The sequence below is a fragment of the Hemitrygon akajei genome, chromosome 7 (genome assembly GCF_048418815.1).
Source record: "Hemitrygon akajei chromosome 7, sHemAka1.3, whole genome shotgun sequence".
NCBI classification, from domain to species: Eukaryota; Metazoa; Chordata; class Chondrichthyes; order Myliobatiformes; family Dasyatidae; genus Hemitrygon; species Hemitrygon akajei.
In genome coordinates, this window is record NC_133130.1 from 33,384,541 (window position 1) to 33,399,070 (window position 14,530).

Genomic DNA, 14,530 nt, shown 5'->3' on the forward strand with positions numbered 1-14,530 from the left:
TCTTTCCATTAATCCACTAGGTAAAGGTTTAATATCAATTATCCGAGATAAACTAGCAGCCTTACGACGGGCCCCTGTGGATAAAATTAAAATGGCCTGGGAGCAGGATTTAAATATCTCCTTATCCGAGGAGAGCTGGGACTCAGTTCTCAAATCGGTTAACTCAACCTCTCTTTGTGCTTCCCATTGCCTTTTACAGTTTAAGATTGTTCATAGAGCCCATATGTCTAAATCTAAACTATCTCGATTCTACCCTGGCATTAGTCTGCTCTGTGATAAATGCAAGAGGGGCGTGGCCTCTCTCATCCATATGTACTGGTTCTGTCCTAGCTTGGAGAAATTCTGGAAAGATGTCTTCACTACATTATCGGGTATTCTGAATCAGCACCTAGAACCTAACCCCTTAATTGCTCTGTTCGGTTTTTGGGGCGAGACAGATTTATGTCTGGGTCCGACCAAATGCCGAATACATTCCTTTGCCTCTCTCCTGGCTAGACGCTTGATCCTCCTTAGATGGAGAGATGTTGCCCCGCCCACTCATGCGCAATGGCTTAACGACATTATGGCCTGCTTGGACCTCGTAAAAATTCATTATTCAGTTCTTAATTCGGATCTAAAGTTCCATAAGGTCTGGGGACCTTTTATCAAGTACTTTCATAACCTTCCTCTTGACTAGGGTTTTTTTTCCTTCTTTTCGGTCCCTTGCTTTCAGCTCCCTTTTTTTTCCTGGTAGTAGGCATTATTATCCTCTGTTGCTAAGTGTATTCACAGTCTGGGAGTTTGACTGTCCTGACTTATACTCTCTATATTGTGTTGTGGTCGGTCTGGAGTTGTTTTTTTCTTGTGTTGTGGGGCTTGTCTTTAATTTAGGTGCTTTTTTGTTAAATTCTCTTCCTTTGTAGCATATTGTTATCGTATGCTTAATTTTGCACTGTATTAATGCTCCTCATTGGGATTTGGGGTTTTTAATTTGTAAAATGTTTTGAAAAACTAATAAAAAAATTTAAAAAAAAAAAGAAGAGCTTGAAGGTTCACAATTGGATAAACAAGCAAGGTTTGCAATCCCCTACAACATTTCCACTAAGCAAAGGGATCATTCTCTCTTTCATTACTTTATGTTCTAGAGCAGTCTTCTCCCTTACAATGTTTGTTTGTTTATTTATAGAGATGCAGTGTAGAACAGGCCCTTCCCACCTTTTTGAGCTGCACCCCCCACAATCTCCGATTTAACCCTAGCCTAATCACGGGATAATTTAAAATTACAAAATAACCTACTGACTGGTGTGCCTTTGGACTGTGGGAGGAAACCGGAGCACATGGGGGCAAGTACATGGTCACGGGGAGAACGCATAAACTCCTTATAGAAAGCGATGGGAACTGAACCCAGATCGCTGGTGCCATAAAATGCTCTGCTCTACGCTGCCACGCAGCCCCTTTCGATATATGTTTCCAATGTATCTAATCTCATCCATATTGAACACATTCAGCACAATAAGCCCATCCCTAATGAAGTTGGTAGGTGCATCGGGGAAATGCTACAGCATGGTCAACAATTGCTGCTTCCCCTTGCACTTTCATGCTACACAAATCAGCCCTTTAAATCTGCAAAACCTCCCTCTACTTGCAACAAATTCTTTGCCTTCATTACCATGCATTTCGTCAAATCGTTGAACAGGCTCTTTGCTTTTTCTTGAATAATTATCAAGCTAATGGGTATTTCATGTTGGTTTTGATCCATAAGCTCTATCACCAACAGTTTTTTTCATCTCAGTTATCAAACCATTCTGCTGGTTTGTAACTTTAGCAGCCTGAATTGAGGCTGAATATTTTATTGTGCTCAGAATGGGTGCCTTGTCATTTATGATGGTACTTGCTCCAGAGCGACTGAAACCCAATGCTGTAGTCAATTTTTGATGACATTTCTCCCTCTTCATATCACTTAATTACATCCATTTTAATTTCCATAGTGATGATTTTCCCTTTCCTACCATCACGTACATCTTTTCAAAAGGCATGGTAATGACAATGTATGATTTATAAGACCAGTACGGATACTGTACCACATAAAGGATCATAAACACTGCTCTTGGTATTCAAACTATCCCTTCACCTGCACAGATGCTACCTGACCTACAGAGTTCCTCCAGTGGTTTGTACTACAATTACCTGAAATGACCTATTTTGATTAAAGTAAAAGAATTTGAACTAATCTGCTGTTTCTCTGAAAATCCTTGTATTAAGGCTATTTACTTAACATCGCTAAAGTAACAATGTCCCACATAATATGACCTATTCATTGTTGCTGTGTTTCATAGAATCATAAGATCATAAAAAGGCTTCAGCACAGAAAGAGGCCATTTATTCCATCATATCTGTGCTGACTCCCTACTCAACAATTTTTCTACTCCCTTTCTCTGTGGCTTGCAAACCTTTCTTCACCATATGTTTATCCAATTCCTCTGAAAGCCACAGTCGAAGCCATTTCCCCCACAGCTGTTAGCATTGCATTCCAGATCCCAAGACATGTCACTTACTTTCTCTTTCACCAATGTCTCTGTTAATTAGCTTTCCCTTCACCTCTAGTCCTCAACCCTTCAACTAAATGGACAACTTCCCTCTATCAACACTGTTATGACCCTCGTAATTTTAGATACATTATCAAATCTGACCTCAGCCTACTCATCTCCAAAAAACCAGTCCCAGCCTCTCTATTTGATTCTTATAATGGTAGTCCCTCTTCTGAGGAACCATTCTCATTATTTTTTTCTATACCCGCTATCTTTCACATCCAACAATATGGCAACCAGAATTGAGCACAATGCTCCAAATATGCCCAAACATCTATTTCCTTAAAGTTCAGGATGATTTTCCCACTTTTCTATACTATGCCTCCATTGATAAAGCCCAGAATTGTGCTTCTCTAGTAAACCATTTTTTTGCAACCTGCCCCGCTACTTAGAGTTCATCCATGAAATGAATTGCTCCACTAATGGAGTTCACTTTGCTGACTTATCTACATCCCCTCCCCCTGTCTCCTTCCTACGTTATGACGCTTGTAATTCTTTCTTGTGTGGCTCAACATTTTTTAACAATGTTCTTTGAAATACAGTGGAATATTTTTGCTATATAAAAGATTTTACAAATTAAAGCTGTATCTCTGAAGCAAAATATCCAGTGGGATTCGTGAATATTGCATTAAGCTTCACTGAAATGATCAGTTTTATTAATCCTACAAAAATTGATGCTGCGGTACACTTGATTGGTAATGCAGCATTCATCAATGATTCATTAAAACCGCAGCTTACTTAAATAGCAATGTTGTATAAATTGATAAATCTGAATTTTTATTATTGTTTTCAGTATACCTATTAGTTCAAGTTGGAGTGCACTTAACCATTATAAAGTTTAAAAAAATAATAGATTAGAACATCTATTAATAGTTTTTGACAGTTAATTAATCTTTTCATGGAGCTGTAAAGATCAGAAACAAGCCCTTTGAGCAAGCTTGTCCATGCCAGCAGCAATCCTTGTCTATACTAATCCCACTGGTATGCATTAGACCTGTATCCCTTTGTTCCTTTCCTATCTATTTACCTGTCCAAATGCCTTTTAAACATTGTAATTGTATCTACCTCCACCACCTCATCTGACAATTTGTTCCATATGATAACCACCTTCTATTAGAAGTTGCACTCTCCACTAAATTTCTCCCTTCTCCCCTTAAACCTATGCTCTATGCTTTAGGCGCCTCTATCCTATGCTCTTCATAATGTTATAAACCTTTATAAGGGCTTTAACTTTTATGTGCATGTGAGAGCAAACACCTTGTAACCAAGCTCTCCTCGTAATTAAAGCCCCCCATTTCAGGCAACATCCCAGAAATCTCTTCTACATTCTTTCTAATGCTGCCACATAAATCCTCTCCCATAGAATTTTTCCAATAATTTCCCTGCTGTTGATGTAAGGCTCACTCTCTGTAGTTGCCAGGCTTGCCTTTGTCATTTTTGAACAAGGGAACAGTCTTCTACTTCCCCTGGCAAAGGTGAAAACATGTCATGAACTAGAGAGGCTCCTTGTTTTTCAGCTTCCTGGAATAGATCCCATCAGGCCTTGGTGAATTACCCGTGTCTGACTTTTCCGGTATCTCTTGTATTTCTTCCTTCCCATTGCAAATTCCAGAATATCAATCTTCATCCTCCACTTCATAATAATGAGAAGTATCCATTTAGAAACCTCCTCATATCCTCCGCTCCACACAGCCATTTCCCCATTGATCCTCATGGTAACCTACTCTCTCTCTAGCTATCCTCTTGCTTCTACCATTGAATGACGCAGCATAGTACAGGTTCATTGGACCAAGTTGTTGTACCAACCTTGTAATCTGCTCTAGAGTTGATCTGTCTTTTCCCTCCCACATAGCTCTCCATTCTTCAATCAGAATCTATCTGTCTGTCAAAGAGCTTCCAGGAGATGCATATATCTGGCTCCACCACCACCCCGGCAGGACATTCCATGCACCTGCAACTCTAAAGAACTTACCTCTGACATCCCCCTCCCCCATAGTTTCTTCTAATCACCTTAAATGATGCTCTCTCATATTATCCATTTCTGCCCTGGAAAAAGTCTCTGGCAATCCATTTGATGTATGCCTATTATTACCATGTACATCTACTATCAAGTCATCTCTCATGTATAAATATTTCTTTGGATCCTCTTTAACCCTGCGAGCCAAAATCATTTCAAGTCCCCTTTTCGCTCCCTTAACTTAAGTTTTTTTTCCCCCCCAATATCCCAAAATAATTTCAGCATATCCCCCTCTAAGCAGACTCTTAGGGTTGAAGTTGACAGATTTGTGCCCCTCTGGGTTCTGAGCTAATTGTTCAGGCTAATGCGGGACTGACAGACTGCTGGAGAAAGAGCAGTAGGTGTTTGATATAGTCAGTGGGTGGGCGGGTAGCAGTGAATGTTGCGCAATCTCTCTAATCTTTTAATCTGAGTTTTGCAAGTGCTTCTATCAACAAGGTTTGTGATACTCCGTGCTACTCTTGTTTTCCCTTCTCATTTTGAGCTGTTGTGGCATGAGGATTCCCTCTCATCAGTAGGGGCATTCCTTTTTTTTAAATGAACACACTGCATTTCACTGTTGCATCAGTCTGTTTTACCAGTTCTCCAACTGATTTCAACAACACTACAGCATATTTCACTAATACTTCATGGATGCCAACTATAAATATTTCCCTGTAACAGTCAGCACTTCCCCAGTCCTGTCAATGTGTCATGTTTACTAATTGAAATCAACATTTATAACAGTTGGAGGCTTTGCAGTTGAAGTCATCCAGAATGCCCTCAATTTTCCATGCATGAATACACAGCTGTTCTGTGCACCTAACAATCTCTATATATTGCTGTTTTTGCACAAATGGTAGCATTTAAAAATCTATATTAAAATAGGTGCTATTTTAACCACTAACACAAAAAATTAATTACAAATGTTACTTTTTATTTGTGAGCTCAGTAATCTATTTTGAGACCAGTTTGAGAATTGCATTCAGTATTATACATATACTGTTATTACTGAGAGGGAAAATCATTAATTCCTTAATTATAGACAGCATGTTTCATTTATGATCTTGTGAATATTGCGCCTCTAACACTCGGTGCCTGTGATACTGCTGCAAGTGAGTTATTCATTACACCCGTGCATAAATGTTTTTGTACATTTGGCCATAAACTCGGCTTTGACTGCAAAAAATTTGCATCACTTGAATGTGCTGTAGCATACACCAAAAAAGGGCACAGAAATATATTTTTTTCTTAAGGAGTTATGACCCAATACTGCAGATGAAGGGTCTCAACCCACAAAATCAACTGTCCATTTCCCATAGATAAGGAGGATGATGAGTCTTTTCTCCAGGCCTAATTCATTAGTTCCTCCAGCAACACTTTTTTTTTTGTTCCTGATGCTGGCATCTGCAGTCTCTTGTGCCAACCAGAAAATGGTTCTAAAATCTAATTTGTGCTGATGCTGGAATGTCTTCACTATGCTCAGTAGCTCAACTAGAAACTGTTAATGTTAACCTGCAGTTCTTCAAGCATTTTCTGCTTGACATCAGCCAAGTACAACAAACCAGACACTGTAAAGGCCTGTGGTGTTTTGCCTTTCATTAGACGGGGATTCAGCTCAAGTGCCATGAAGTTATGTTAGACCATAATGCATAGAAGCAGAACTAGGGCATTCAGCTCATTGAGTCCGCTCCACCATTCATTCATGGCCGATTTTATTATCATTCTCAATGCCTTTCCCTTGCTGTCTCCCTGTTTTTTATGTATCACTCAGAGAATAAAAAAAAGGGTCAGCCATGATTGAATGATGGAGCAAATTCGATGGGAGAAATGGCCTAATTCTGCTCCGATGTCTTATCTCACTCTCTCACACATAAATTCCCTCGCCTCCACTCCGGCCTCCTACCTGTTCACAGCTCCTCTCTCCGATGGTCCACTGTCCTCTCCCTGTCACATTTCTTTCTCTCCAGCCCTTTGCCATTCCACCTACCTGGCTTCACCCGTCACCTTCTGGCTATTGTCCTTCTTCCCCCTTCCTTTCCAGTCCTGAAGAAGGGTTTTGGCCCAAAGTATCGACTATTTGTTCATTTCTATGGATGCTGCCTATCTTGCTGAATTCCTCCAGCATTTTGTGTATGTAACTCCCATCAGGGTCTTTTTACCCTTGCAGTTCCTTATCTATGCCTCCCCTTATGTAGAATCCTTGTAGGTATAGATAAGGAGGATGGTAACAGTCTTTTCTCCAGGGCAAGGAAGTCCAAAACTGAGGGATATAGGATTAGGTTGAGAGGGGGAATGATTTTAAAGGGTCCTGAGAGACTTTCTTTTTACGCAGAGGTTGATGCGTATATGGAACAAGCTGCTAAAATAAGTGGCTGAAGGAGGTAAATTAGTATAGTTTAAGAAGCACTTGGATACGTACGTAGCATGAGGGGAAGGGTGCTAGGAGGGATATGGGCCAAGCACAGGAAGTTGGAACTAGGAGAATGGACAATCTGGTTGGCGCAGTCTGGCTTGGCTGAAGGGCCAGTATTCCTGCTGTATTGCTGTATGACTTTCTCTCAAACTGTTCTAGCACCCTGTTTATTATATAATCTGTCCTACCCTCTATCCTGATTCTGACCTATCACTGCGTTCTTCTTCTGCCACTCCTCATCTTCCTTCCTCCGTATCCTAAAACTAGTTCATTAGTAACTCTCCCACTTCTGATGAAAGGTTACCGACCTGCCCCCTCTGCACTCTATACTGAAGCTCCCTGACTTGCTGATTATTTCCAATACTTTCTGCTTCATTTCAGGTTTCAGTAACCTGGAATACTTTAGTTTTGGCCCTAAAGTGTTTTAATACAATAATTATTGAGGCCTGTAAATTAAATGTTTTTGTCTTTATTTTTAAATCTCATACTTTCCTCCCCACACCACCTCCACTTACCTGAGTAAACTCTGTCCCTGTATTCTGGGCCACCCTACTTAACAGCACCATAGGAGCATCTTCACCAGGACTGCAGCAGTTCAAGAAGACAGCACAGGAATGTGGCTAATAATGTTGACGTTGCCTGAAATGTGCAGAATGCAAAGAAAACCCCTTTTTTTTGGGGGAATACAGATGCATAATTCCCTAAAAGTAGCGTCACAGGTAGATAGGGTAGTAAAGACAGCTTTTGGTACACTGGCCTTTATAAATCAACGTATTGAGTATAGGAGTTGGAATGTTATGGTGAAGTTGTATAAGGTATTGGTGAGGCCAAATTTGTAGTATTGTGTGCACCAAATTACAGGAAGCATATTAATAAGGTTAAAAGAATGCAGAGAAGGTTTACAAGGATGTTACCGGGACTTGTGAAACTGAGTTACAGAGAAAGGTTGAATAGGTTAAGACTTTATTCCCTGGAGCGTAGAAGAATGAGGGGAGATTTGATAAAGGTATATAAAATTATGATGGGTATAGATAGAGTGAATGCAAGCAGGCTTTTTTCACTGAGGTTAGGGGAGAAAAACCAGAGGACATGGGTTAAGGGTGGAGGGGGAAATGTTTAAAGGGAACATTAGTGGGGGGGGGGCCTCTTCACAGAGAGAGTGGTGGGAGTGTGGAATAAGCTGTCAGATGAAGTGGTAAATGCGGGCTCACTTTTAACATTTACGAAAAACTTGGACAGGTATATGGATGAGAGGTGTATGGAGGGATATGGTCCAGGTGCAGGTCAGTGGGACTAGGCAGAAAAATGGTTCGGCACAGCCAAGAAGGGCCAAAAGGCCTGTTTCTGCGCTGTAATGTTCTATGGTTTTGCACACCTTTTGTCCTTTTTTTCATGTCCATCCTCTTTTCTCATTTGCTTTGATTTCCTTCTGTAGTGTTTCGGTCTTTAAAATTCATCTGTCATTCATTCTTGTATTTTACCTTTTATCCCTGTGCCCATTTCTCCATGTGGTGCCTTGGGGAACCTCTTTGAGTTTGAGCTGGTTACAATGAAGGAACGTTTGTCATAAACCATTTTCACTACATGTATAGTTTTTAATCAATAGTGCAGTTGCTCTTATTTAGAAGCTTTTTAATATGGTTAACCAAAGTAATTCACTCAGATTGTGAATGCAGTTTGTTTTAACTTTTTAAAATTTCTCAGAAATGCAAACAGGAATAGTTGCATTACAGGAATCTGTCGTTCTGTGTCCTCTCAAAGACACCCCTGCTATAATCATCTCACTCCACAGAAGCTGTACAATAAAAGTCTATCAATCACTTGTGTTGTGGTACAAGCTAAAATACATTTTATGTACAATTTCATTTGTGGTTGTATTTCAGGTCCTCTGACAGGTTCTAGGACAACACTCGAGGGAGCGTTCAGCTGTTGGAATGGGGCAGCTATTAAACTAAGGCAGCTCTGTGATTTCAGCATGGACTGCAGCAAAGCTGAAGATGAAGGAGCAGTGTGCAGTGAGTTCCTGCGTCTTTATTTCACATTCATGTTAATGCCACTGCTAATTGCTTGTAGGCTGCTTAGCCATGGCACACTCGCCATCTTGTTCGATTCAGATTTTGGTCACCAAAATCGGGTTGCTTAAAGCTGACCAGTCTTTGCACCCATATTCTGTACATGTTGTAAATCTGGAGAAAGTCCATCATGTGTCAAAACAACATTGTAAAAAAATAACTGGAGAGAGGTAGAATAACTTCTGGTTGCCTAAAACTGAAAGGACATGACTGTACTGGGTCAGATACACATTACAAAACCCGTGTTCGAGCTAGATTAAGCTATGATTGTTCAGTGTACAAATCTGTTTCAGTTCTTTATGCAGGTTGGGGTGATTTGCATGCTACTATTACAGGTGTCTTCTGTCCTTGATAGCTGATGTTCCTTCCTCACATACAGAAAATGGCTAGTTTAGTATTGCGTTTACTGTAAGTTTGATTCAATTATGAAAAGCATACGTGTTCCGGTTGGGTTGGCCATGTTTTTGGGTTGGTCAGGTTTTAACTGTATACCAGTGCAGAAGGCAAGCCATATTAAATCTGAAATCTTTATAGACCAACGGCAATGTTTATTTCTAGCAGTTATACATTAAGATGGTTAAGAAATCCCACAAACATACGTATAGCTAATTTAGCAACAGAATATTATATCGCATATCATATGATATCATATCCTCGCCCCTTCTAAAATAGCACAAAATCCATCTTGCCATGAGCAGCAGCAACCTGCAGGGTCTGTTTATTTTTTTGTAATTTATTTTTTTTATTGAAGTTCATCATCAAACAAACATTTCCATAAGATGTATTTCAGACATTGTACATGTATATCATATATATCACAAATCTCTACAAAGTATTTATCTGAGGTACACACTTATAGAAAAGAGTGGAAAGAAAAAACAAGCAAAAGGAAAGAACTATGTACAAGTAGGGAATGATTTTTTTTTACACCAGATTCATTGATCTGTGAGAATAAAATCAGGCCTATGAGGTATTATGTAGTTAAACCATTTTTCCCAGTATGAATCAAATTGTTCCAGCTTATGATTAACAGATGCTGTTATCTTCATTTTTTTAAATGTCCATTGTAATTTCCATCCATGTATTTAAAGTTGGGCTCTCCTGTGATAACTATTTCCTAGTAAGAGTCTTTTTACCAGCCACCAACAGTATATTCATTAAATATTTATCTCTTTTCAACCATTCTTGAGGTATATATCCAAAATATATGGTCTTACTCTCTAAGGCTATTTCACATTTAAAGATGTCTTGTAGGGCATTGTGTATCCCCCTCCAAGAGTTTTTGATAACCGGGCAGTCCCAAAAAATATGACAATGATCTGCATTTTGATTTCCACAATTTCTCCAGCAGACAGGGAGGTTCCTGCAGGGTCTGTTTTCAACACCTGTATAACAGGTCTGTCCCAAGATATTCTCTTTTTCTCACTTTCATATGCTCAGTGCCCTGTTATTGCAGTAAAATCTATTTTCTCTGTTTTCTGCACTGATAATCTTCCTTTTTACTGTGTGCGCGCCCTAAATAAACTCTTCTTTGTCCCGTCTGCAAAAAAAAATCTCTGGTCCTTTCAATTTGGAGTTTTCTTCCTTTTTCTCTTTAAGCCTGCCTGTCTTATCTTCACTTGGGAGATGGGTGACCAATGTTCCCCTGGCTATTTGTCCAAGTTGCCTTTGAGCCAGGTTAATCTATTCTTGTGAGGAACCATCTTCATCCCTCCCCGCTATGGAATGACCAGGTGTAAGAATTGCTGAGGTGCTCAGCTGTGAAAGAATATGTGTAGAAACTTTATTCAGGCTTGTAACTTTTAGCCTCCTGAAAAATTATAACAGAAGCATGTTAGAGCTCCAGGGACTTGAACTAAATCCATCCAAATTGGTTGAGTCTTTATATGACACCTGGCTCAGTAAACCCTCTAAAGATAATTGGGTGCCTGCAGTAATTTAACACAGAAAAATCCTGATAACTTTCTTGGCTCACTGCCTGCTTTCCCTGTGCTTTCTTTCAACTGCCCACAGCCCAGCTTCCTGCTCTCCCTTTAACACACGAGATCCTGGTTTCTGCATTTCCTTTAAACTACCAGGACTCTGTTTCTCTGTAGTCACCTTAACAAGCTAGTGCCCCTGCTGCCATGCTCCCTTTAACTTCTACCTTCCTTAATCCATTTATTACACTACATCCTGGCTCTTAAAATCACACCATGTCCCACGCTCTCTTTAACAAAATGGAGCCACATTTCCCAAGCTCTTTTAACATATTGTGACACCCAGTTCCTCTGCTTCCCTTAATACACAAAGGCCCTGAGTCCCAATATATCCTTCAAGACTGAAGAAGGGTCTCTGCCCGAAATGTCGACAGTTTATTCTTTTTGGCAGATGCTGCCTGGCCTGCTGAGTTCCTCCAGCACCTTGTGTGTGTTACATAGGAATCCAGATCCATAGGTAGGAGATATGCACTTCAGACCAAAAAAAAATGAAGAGAATATGCTGGAGGCTTTTATTTCTTAATAAAATCTGGAAGCAGAGAATTACTTCAAACTCTGAACATGAGTAAGCTTTTCAGAGTGCTTGTCTATTTTTTTTGGGCTAAAGATCTCAGTAATGGAATCAAGTGCCCATGTTTTGAGCAGATGTATTGCACAGGTGAAGCTTGTGTGCATAATCTGATAGTTGTCACCTATATAATTGAACCTAGCAGTTTTCCGCTACAACTACACCATCCTCACAGGGCCTCATTAGAACGTATCCCGAATTAACATTCTTGTCTAACTTTCTTATTTATAATGCAGCTGTTCACATGATGTTATAAGATATTTACCAAGGTTGATCCTTATCATGAGAGCAGCAGAGACTGAGTAAACTATTAAAAGCTAAGTCAGTCTCCAAAAGTAAACTGAAGAATATTTTTTGTTGTCTTCTGTTAAATCAATTGAACAAAATATAATTAATCGCTCTGTTCAGTTTCTGTAATGCTGCATTTCCAATAATCTTATTTAGCCAGTACAGACACTGCATAGAAACAATCCAGCAGAAATCAATTTCTAGTCGAGGCTCCGGAATGGAAATTCATAATATCATTATCCGTGAAATAATTCCAAACAAAAATCATAATTTTTAAATGGACGTTAGCTTAATTTCTTTTCTTCATTTTTATGACTGGACATTATGTTGCCATTCAATTATCATCTCTTATTAAAATGACCATTTATAGAAATAAATCTTTTATATTGAATATCACACAGGCAGACAAATAATGGCCTTGAATCTGCAGTTAGTTGACTGTCGGCTGTTGCCTCTCGTCCACAAGAACAGATTTCACTTGGCCAGTTATCGCAGTGAGAATTTGTTAAGTGTTTCCAAACAGAACCTCAGCCCAAAGCTGCTTCCATTTGCATTTCTTGTCACCTGGATAGGAGTAGCAGACTCTCCTACGAAATGGCCTGAAGAGCCTTGACAAGCAGCTAAACCATACGTAAGGCATTTTTTTTCCCTGCCTCTGCTTGTCATGCACCTGTCCGCTACACCCTCAACATTCGCCATCTCCCAGCTCTTCTTCCTCTCCAATCTGGCTTCACCTTCCCATCATCCCTGGCCTACCATTTACCTAATGGTCCTCGTGCCACCGCTCCATCCTGCACCACCCCCCCACAAAATGGCTATCTTCTGTCTCCACACAATCTTTACATAACATAGAACATTAGAGAAACAGCCCCTCAGCCTATGCTGTTGTGCCAAGCTAATTAAACCTATAATTAACTGCCTGACAAAACTAGTCATTTCAGCCTACACAGTGCCCACATCCCTCCAGGCTCACATGCCTTTCTAAGAACCTCATAAACCCCACCATCACCTCTGGCAACACATTCCAGGCACTCACCACTCTCCGTAAACAGAAACACACTCGTTTGAACTTGTCCCCTCTCACCCAGGGTGCATGCCTTCCAGTATTGGACATTTTGATCTTGGGAGAAAAAAGATACTCACTGTGCCTCTTGCATTCTTATAAACTTCAATCAGATCTTCAGATTTCTCCTGTCCCTCAGCCATACCAGAGAAAACAGCCTGACTTTGTCTAACCTTTCTCTGTACCATGTGCCTTTTAATTCAGTTAGCATCCTGGTGAACCTCTTGTGCCCTTGTGCAGGTTTCAATCCAAAACATCGACAAATCCTTCACCCCCCCCCCCCCCCATGCCCCCACAAGATGCTGATCTACCCACTGATTTCCTCTAGTACATTGTCTGTTGCCCCAAATTCCAGCATCTGCAGTTTCTATAACACACGTGCTTACCTGGCTGACAGAGGCATCAAAAATTAATATTTATTTTTTGATCTGTTGCAGCTGCTCCTTTCCACTGGACTCCTGGCCATGTCCAACTTGGCACAGGTGTTGACTGAGTGGATTTATCTGCAAAAGCTGGGAGGAATTATCACAACTTTGCACTCCCAATCCCCACTTCACAAACAGCTTTCAGCAAGTCAGATACAACCTTGAATTTGCTGTTAATTGTGCAGAAAAATGGCAACAGTTCCACATTAGGCCCAACATGTATCAGACTAATAAAACCAATTTAAACTGATTAAACTAACTTATTAACCTGTACTCGCTATTGAGTTAAATAGGTGGGGACTGAACTCTCTGGAGAAAAGAAGAGTAAGAGAGAGGTACCATCAAAATGTACATCAAATCAGACAGTGGAAAACATCCTGTATTGTCCCGGTACCGAAGAAACCCCAACCAAAGGAGTTGAATGACTTCAGACCTGTTGCCTTGACGTCGCACGTGATGAAGACCATGGAGCGGCTGATAATACAGAATCTGAGGCCACAAACCAGGCACGCCCAGGATCCTCTTCAGTTTGCGTATAAGGAGAAGGTGGGAGTGGAGGATGCTATCACGTATTTGCTGCACAAATCACTCTCTCACCTAGAGGGGGTCAGTTGTGCTGTGAGGATTACATTCCTTGACTTCTCTAGTGCCTTTAACACCATCCAGCCCAAGATCTTAAGGCACAAACTAACGGAGATGGGAGTAGACTCTCACATGGTGGATTGGATAGTGGACTACTTGACAGATAGGCCTCAGTATGTGCAGTTGGGAGACTGTAGGTCTGACACGGTGGTCAGCAGCACAGGGGCGCCGCAGGGAACCGTACTCTGTCCGGTCCTGTTCACCCTGTACACATCAGACTTCCAATATAACTCTGAGTCCTGCCATGTGCAGAAGTTCGCTGATGACACGGCCATAGTGGGGTGTGTCAGGAATGGACAGGAGGAGGAGTATAGGAAACTGATACAGGACTTTGTGATATGGTGCAACTCAAACTACCTGCGTCTCAATATCACCAAGACCAAGGAGATGGTGGTGGACTTTAGGAGATCTAGGCCTCATATGGAGCCAGTGATCATTAATGGAGAATGTGTGGAGCAGGTTAAGACCTACAAGTATCTGGGAGTACAGTTAGACGAGAAGCTAGACTGGACTG

At 40.7% G+C, this 14,530-nt stretch overlaps 1 protein-coding gene across 1 annotated transcript in view; it reads left to right on the forward strand.

Moving 5' to 3' along the window:
• The window catches only part of LOC140730332 (ALK tyrosine kinase receptor-like), a 1,251,709-nt gene that overhangs the window by 865,007 nt on the left and 372,172 nt on the right, over window positions 1-14,530 (forward strand). Inside the window, exon 6 of the mRNA XM_073050601.1 lies at window positions 8,863-8,994. Within this exon, the coding sequence (XP_072906702.1) occupies window positions 8,863-8,994 (132 nt within the window). The remainder of the gene's footprint in view (window positions 1-8,862; window positions 8,995-14,530) is intronic.